General features: G+C 55.5%; 1 protein-coding gene across 1 annotated transcript; it reads right to left on the reverse strand.

The window, feature by feature from the left end:
• Window positions 1–1,231: 1,231 nt before the first annotated feature.
• On the reverse strand, window positions 1,232–1,930 carry NOG (noggin; the record flags this gene model as incomplete). Its single annotated transcript, XM_082860829.1, has 1 exon — window positions 1,232–1,930. The coding sequence occupies one exon, from the start codon at window positions 1,928–1,930 to the stop codon at window positions 1,232–1,234; it is 699 nt and encodes a 232-aa protein (XP_082716955.1).
• Between the last annotated feature and the right edge of the window lie 5,727 nt (window positions 1,931–7,657).

Genomic DNA, 7,657 nt, shown 5'->3' on the forward strand with positions numbered 1-7,657 from the left:
CACAGCTTCCGGGAGTGCAAAGGGTTAACGCGGGCTGGATATTGAGGTGGGGGGGTGCGAGGCGGGAGGGGTGTCGGGATCTGGGTGGGCGCGCTCTGATCTCCCCCCCCATTCCTCGGGGGTCAAGTTTCAGCGGCACTCCGCCCCCAGGGTAGGTGTGAAAGACACGTGTCCCCATTGTGAAGGGCCTGTCAGGCAGGACAAAGCAGCCGCCCACCCTCCCCCCCGCCCCTCGGCCCAGCCTGGGGTCAGCTCCAGGGGGCCGGCTGGGTGTCGAGGTCACGATGGGCCCGAGCTTTGGTGACATAGGGAGAAAAAGCTGGGAGACTGGGCGGAGGCCACGTGATGCTCAAGTGAGGAGTTTGAGAATAGCTCCCCCCCACCCCCCGCCCCAAGAAAAACTGAGCGGTCACTTCCATCACACCAGAAGACGGGATGAGCCCCTTCTCCCAACAGGCATAGTAAGCACAGCGGCACCCCCAACCCGCCCCTCCCACCCCTCACCCCCCCCCCCCCATCAATCACCAACACAGAGAATCGCAGTGTCGAGCGCAGTCGATTTTAGTGGTTTTCTTTAATCCTGCTCTGCACTTCTTTCTCATTTACTACACGGGATATTATAAAGAATAAATAGCAGATACTCTTAATTTACAATGATTAGTCATTCCATTTGTTCTCTATATTTACAATAACTGTAAAATAACATTGAACTCTATAGCTTCTTCGAGGTCCAAGGAAAACCAAAACACTTTCCGAAGAATGGAAAATAGCTTTTTAAAAGTCCTTCTACAAAAGTTCTCCCCTCTCTTTGTACTTTAAGAAAAAATAACATTTCCCCCCTGCTTCGCCACGCGAAGGGCACTGGAATATAAATAGCAGGTTAACATTATTAGCAACAACCAGAATAAGTCTCTCTTTTCTCTGTTCTTTTTTTTTTCCTTTTGCTTAAAAAATTTTTAAAAATACAGTAGAAGCCGGTAACTTTTAACGTATAATACTGACCTTTTAATAAGTAAATTAAAACTGGGACCGTATATACATACACATATACATTCCTACACAGTTAAACAGTGCATTACATGAACCAGAAAGCTAGGTCTCTGTAGCCGGAAAAAAAAAAAAAGTTCATTGAATCCCCTCGCGAGAGGGTGGTGGAACTGGTTGGAGACTGTGCGGGGGGCGTCGGTGGGGATCGATCAAGTGTCCGGGTGCGGGCAGGGGGCCCTGAGTTCTAGCATGAGCACTTGCACTCGGAAATGATGGGGTACTGGATGGGAATCCAGCCGCAGCGCTGGCCCCCGCGCCGCTGACAGCGCCACCGCAGCACCGTGAGGTGCACGGACTTGGACGGCTTGCACACCATGCCCTCTGGCACGGAGCACGAGCGCTTGCTGAAGCAGCTGCCCACCTTCACGTAGCGCGGCCAAAAGCGGCTGCCCAGGTCGTTCCAGGCGTACAGCACCGGGCAAAAGGTCTGCGACCACAGCCACATCTGTAACTTCCTCCGCAGCTTCTTGCTCAGGCGCTGCTTCTTGCCCGGGGCCAAGCCCTCGGAGAACTCCAGCCCTTTGATCTCGCTCGGCATGGCCCCCGACGGCCGCTGCCGCAGCAGCTGGTCCAGCTCCGCCAGGTCCTCGGCGCCCCCGGCCGCCACCCCGCCCCCGCCGGGCCGGTCCTCGGGGGGAGAGGTGGCCATGAAGCCCGGGTCGTAGTGGCCCCCGAGCAGCGAGCGCAGCAGCGTCTCGTTCAGATCCTTCTCTTTGGGGTCAAAGATAGGGTCCGGGTGTTCGATGAGGTCCACCAGGGGCAGGTTGTCGCTGGGAGCCGGGCGGATGTGGAGATAGTGCTGGCCGCCGGCCGGTGCCGCCCGCAGCCCCAGGACCACCACCAGGGCGTAGAGAGTGACCCCCAGGCTGGGGCAGCGCTCCATGCCTCCGGCGCGCGCCCGGGGCTGCTGCTTCGTCCCGCGTCCCCGGAGGAGAGCACGCCGAGCCCGCGGCGCCGCCGCGCTCCCCCGTCTCTCCGGAGGCGGCTCACCCGAGGCTGGGCAGGCGCAGGGCCGGCAGCATGAGTCGCCGGCAGAGCCCTTCGCACGGCGCCGGCTCCCACCGGGGCGGAAAAAACGCACACAAGTTGGCCGCAACTCCTCTCCCAGGTCTACTCGGGAAGGCGGCCGCGGCGGGGCATCCGAAATTACTCCAGGGCAACCGCGGGCGCTGGGGGCGCCGGCTGCTCGCTGCCTTCCCGGGCTGGCGGCGGCGCAGGGCGCGTGGACTGGCCGCTCTCCCCGCCTCCTCCTCTAGCTGCTCGTCGTCCGGCCGCTCTGTGCAGCGCCGCGGGCCGAGCCGGTCCTAGGGGCACTTCCCTCCGCCTGCTCGGGGCTCCGCGGCCGTCTCTGCCCGGCGGACTCCAGCGGCGGCGGCGGCGGCGGCGTCCGCGCACGTTGGCACCGGTTTGTCTGTCTCGCAGGGTCCAAGCCTTTAAATTTCCTGCACTTTCAGCTCCATCACCATGGAAACCACTGACTCTCTCGGCGTTGCCCCCTCCCCCTTCTTCCCCCCAAACAACAACCCCACCCCCCACTTCTCCACCCCCGAGGAGCCGGAGCCGCACAGGCTCCGGGGGAAGCCGCCTGCACTCGCCGCGGAGGCGGCGGCGGCGGCTTCGGCAGCGCCCGGGCTGTGCCCCGCCGGACCCAGATGCCCCGGGAAGCCGACAGTCCGGCTGCCCGCCGGAGCTCACAGGCGGCGGCGGCGGCGGCGGCGGCAGCGGCGGTGGCGGCGGCGGTGGCGCTTGGCAGGTCTCCGCGCAATTTTCTCTCTCCCCCACCACCCACCCCCCTTCTCCTCCTCCTGCAAAATGCACCGCCCCCCTCCTTTCTCCTGGGGCTCTAGGCGCCCCGCCAGGGCCAGTCCTGGGGAAAGCTCGCGGCGGCGCTGGAGCCGGGCTGGAGGGTGCAGGGCCAGTTTTGGGGGGTGCTCGAGGTGGGGCTGGGAGGATTCTCACTAGCTGGGTACTCTGCACCGGTAAGGGAGCTGCGGGGAGGTGCTGGAGGCTCGTTTCTTGGTGCAGTTCGGTGCAAGGAATTTCTCCATGTGCATGAAGCTTTTTCCCCGGGCGCGTCTCGCCTTCCTCTCTCCCAGGCTCGGTCTAAGTCCCCTGCCCCTCCCCCCCAGCGCGCGCGCACACACAGACACACACACACACACACAGACACACACACACAGACACAGACACACACACACACACACACACACACACTGCGCTGGAGGAGTCCGGGAGCCGCAGCGTTGCGCAGCGTGATGTAATTCCTAGGAAGCTGTTACCCGGGCCCACAAGGGGGGTCCGCTCCTCACCCTCCTCCTCCTCCTCCTAGGCCGGGTCTTGCACCCTGAGTGGCCGAGCTGCAGGGGCGCGTCCGGCTTGCCTGCGGCTCCCCTAGCCGGCCTGGCTCCGCGCAGCTGCCGCTCGGCTCCCTGGGGGCGGCGCGCCCTCTGCTGGCCTGCAGCAAGCCCTGCACCCTGCGCTGGCGGGGTGGCCCTGCGAGGTGGGTTTGTCTGCTGTCCAGTCTGTCCAGCTCAGTTTCTGCTCTTGTGTCCGTGTCACTGTGTATGTGTGTGTTCGTTCTTGTGTGCGTGCGCGCTGACGGGTCTGTTCTGGCTCTTCAAAGATGAGCTGGCAGTAGGGGACCTGAGACCTGGCTGGGGTCCGTCCAGATAAAACGTTAACCTCGGACAAGTCACTTTTGTAGCACCACACACCTTACTTTCTGCATTAGTGACATAACTACATTACTCCTCCAGTTCTACCTTTCTGTGATTCTAAATAAACCTTCATGATGCTTTCTCTTCCAGAAGCAGTTTGTTCTTGATGGTAGATGGATATTGAAATGACACTTAAGGTTAATTTTCCTTTGGATGAAGAGCTGAATCCAAGCTTCAAAACTCAAACTCAGTTTCCTCTGTGGTGGATGTGATTGGAGTCTGGAAAACGCTGGAGAAGAGAGACTTGGTGTGGATGACTCAAGCATTCACAGCGTTCCACAGAGTGGAGTTAGGAGGTCTCGTTGTGACAGCCTAAATCACTCTAGTTTCTTTCCCCAAAGATCTGGTTTTTCCTTTCAACCTGTGCTCTCCCACCCCACCCCCACCCAACACACACAGAAATTTATCATCTGTCTAAGGAAGCAAACACACTTTGTTTCATGGCACAGTCTTTCTGCAAAACGCCAGCAATTGAGAGGGATGGCCAGTTTCAGCTGAAAACCTTTTCTTAAACTTTCGAGTCTAGACAATATCTAGAATTAGACAATTAAGGTAATGCCTACAAGAAAATCTTGCTTTAATGAATATGGGAGATAAGAACAACCAATTGGTTGTTTGAATTGCACTGATTCTGAAATAATGTGGGCCTAGAACCCAGCACACAGTAGGCTCTTAAACAGTACTCCTTTCTTTTTGATATGCTTTAGGGGGCTTGGCGCTGGTTTATTTTCTGAGGAAGATTAAATGTTCCAGAGCAGTTCTGCCACTGCTGTGAATTAACTAAGAGAATAATTTTTCAGTAAAGAGTTCAAAAGGCTACATTCTAGCCCACCTCTCCTGAGATGGTGGTTTCCACTTAGTGACATTCTCTTGTGCTGTTTTCTGTTCCATCAATCTCCTCTCCTTTCCTTCAAATCACCTATTTTTGTTTGAAAACCAGATACTTCAGTCCTTTATTTAGGCGGGGTAGAACGAAAACAAACCATGTTAGACAATAGATTGGGTGACCTGTTTATAGAGTGTCCGCTGGGTGAACACCATGGGAGGGGGGAAATGCAAAGGAGAAAGAAGTCCCAATCGATTGCTACCATCCAAGACATTGCAGTTCAGTTAAAGTGTATATGACAAATGTATGAAGAAAACATTAAAAGGGTGTGTAAAAAAAATCTATAAATTCCCCTAATAGCATAGACCAGTGTTTCACAATCATTTTAAAACCCATGCCCACTTTTGGTAAATATTACAACTTCATGCTATCCTTTGAATGTTTGAAATTTTATAATACATTATGGTGACCCAAAAAAGTCAAAACAAGTATAATATAAGCTATACTCTGTTCAAACCACACTTACCCTTCTTCACTGTGGGGTTCTGAAATGCCCCTCTTGGGGAGCCTGCAGTCAGTCCCCCACTCCCTGCCGCACTAGGGTAGCTCATACACTTAGGTACTGTGTGAATCTGTGGGAATGCTGTTTATCAGAGACTAAGCAGTACTAATACCTTAATGGTAGAACTGAGATTTAGCTGGGCTTGATGAAGAAAAAGGATATATTTATCTGAGTAGGGAGAGGAGGATATTTGAGTCTGCATAAAGAGGGGAAGCACACCGTATCAAAGAACAGCCAAAAGATCTGGGGTGTGGGAAATGGAGTAGTAAATGTCATAAGCAGGGAAGCTCAACACAAAGACAACCTTTGGACCAGGTGGATCTTGGTTGGAATTCTGGTCTTGCCACTCACCAGGTGGACTACCCTGTCAACATAGGCATCTTAACTCCAAACTTTCCTTTCCTCATTTGTAAAACGGGGATAACACACACCCCTCAGAACTGTGTTATACATAGGAGATAAAGGATGCTGTGCTTAGCACAGCACCCAGGGCAGAGTATATAGTGGGCAATAGACTTTCAACACATGTTAGTTCTTCCAGGAACTCCAACACCCTCAACTGGCCCACCATCTTTGATTTGAGCCAGAGGGGCTCGAAGGGGTTGCGATGCCTGTTGGAATCACCTCCAACACCTTTGGGCCTGCTTTCTGTCCGCTTGGCATGTGTAATTGAGCTATTCTCCGTAGCTGCTGGCGTTCGGGAGTTTAGGGGAGGGGGACTGAAATTTCTTGGGGGACTCAACAGGCAACCCATTTCATGCTTCTGCCACTCTATTGATGAGGGAGCTTGACAAGCGGGACAAAGAGGGTGTATTTATTCAAAAGGAAGCTGTGGGGTGGGAGATGGGCCAAAGGAGGGATGGTTATCAGCTCAGCTCTCTGATCAGGTCCTCCCAGGGGCTGGGGTGAGATGGGGAGCAGTTGGATGTTAGTGGGGGTTGGCCAGGGGCTCGGGCCTTGGCAGCCTATGTGGGAAGAGTCTAGTGAATGAAGTGACTCTAGGTCCATTCTTGGTTATCTGCATCCCAGGATTCCGTCCCCGCAAGGTACTCTGTCAAGGGAAACTGAAGCAGTTTTTTTTTTGTTTTTTTTTTTGCGGTACGCGGGCCTCTCACTGTTGTGGCTTCTCCCGTTGCGGAGCACAGGCTCCGGTCGCGCAGGCTCAGCGGCCACGGCTCATGGGCCCAGCCGCTCCGCGGCATGTGGGATCTTCCCGGACCGGGGCACGAACCTGCGTCCCCTGCATCGGCAGGCGGACTCTCAACCACTGCGCCACCAGGGAAGCCCTGAAGCAGTCTTTTGAACCATGGCCTCGGCAACTCCAGGTGAAGGCAAGAGGACCTTATGCATCCTGAGGGCACTCATGCATCTTTTCTTATTTTCAGCTGATTCTCAGAACAATTCAACAATCTTGTTTTTCTGGCCCTGGAAGCACAGACCTGAGGCAGCTGTGGGTGATGTGCAAAGGACATGGGGCTTGACTTTGGAAAACCCGAAACCTAGCAGCTGTGTGACCTCGGGTGAGTCACTTTACCTCTCTGGGGCCCCGTGACACAGAGAGGTCAAGGGAGCACGAGGCACCACAAAGGAGAAAACACGACAGTGGCCATCTTTTAGGCCCCGGATCATCCCAGGCACATGAAAATTGTGTCACCCTCTGATTCTGACTGTCTCTTGGGTCCCATAAATGTCAAATTTGATGGACTTCCTCTCAATGAGACCCAAAATGGCATTTTTGGACTTGACCCAACTTAGCAAAGTGAGGGAAAGTCAGCCACAAGGCTTGTCACTTTCCTCTCCTGACTGTGGACGGAATGGGAGAGCAGGGGCTTCTAGGGCAGGAGGGTGGTGGGCTCCCCATTGCCTGCGGGAGGCTGTGGGAAACCTGGCCAGTTCAGGACTCTCAGCCAGGGTGGAGGCCAGTGCAGTTTCACCATAGGGTCTAAGTTTTTGAGTGTGATTTTTTTGGTGATGGGATTCCAGTTACAACAGTGAAGTTCTAACCAGCATAGGAAGAGGGGATAGAAGGGGAGAAAGAGGGGAGAATGGGAGGGAGATGACTCTAAATCGTGGGGCTGGGGTGGGGAAATGGGTAAATAAATGGGAAATACATTTCCAGGGATAGAGACAAAGCTAAAGGCCAAAGGAGGCAAGCGCTTTGCTCCAGCCCTGACAGCCCCTTCCCTTCCCCAGTCTGGTTCCCTCTCCGCCCGCTGCCCCCGCCCCGCCCGGCCGGCTCCACGCTGGGGAAGGGGAGCGACTCTGGAGCCCGGTGGCTCATTCATCTCCTGATAAACTGTTTATCTGAGTTTTAACGAGGGCGCCTCTCTTCCAGCCCTGGAGACAGAAGCCGCCTCGTGTTTAGCCTGCCCTGGTGTGGGGGGCCTGGGGGTGGGTGGAGGCAACGCTGGCGGGCCCATCTTCTGCCCTGGCGTCGTTGCCAGCACGCGCTGCCTCGGCCTCGGCCTTCAGCTCTCCTGGCTTGACGTTGCCTTTCCTGGTCTG

This window comes from Leucopleurus acutus (genome assembly GCF_964270905.1).
Source record: "Leucopleurus acutus genome assembly, chromosome: 19".
Classification (NCBI taxonomy): Eukaryota; Metazoa; Chordata; class Mammalia; order Artiodactyla; family Delphinidae; genus Leucopleurus; species Leucopleurus acutus.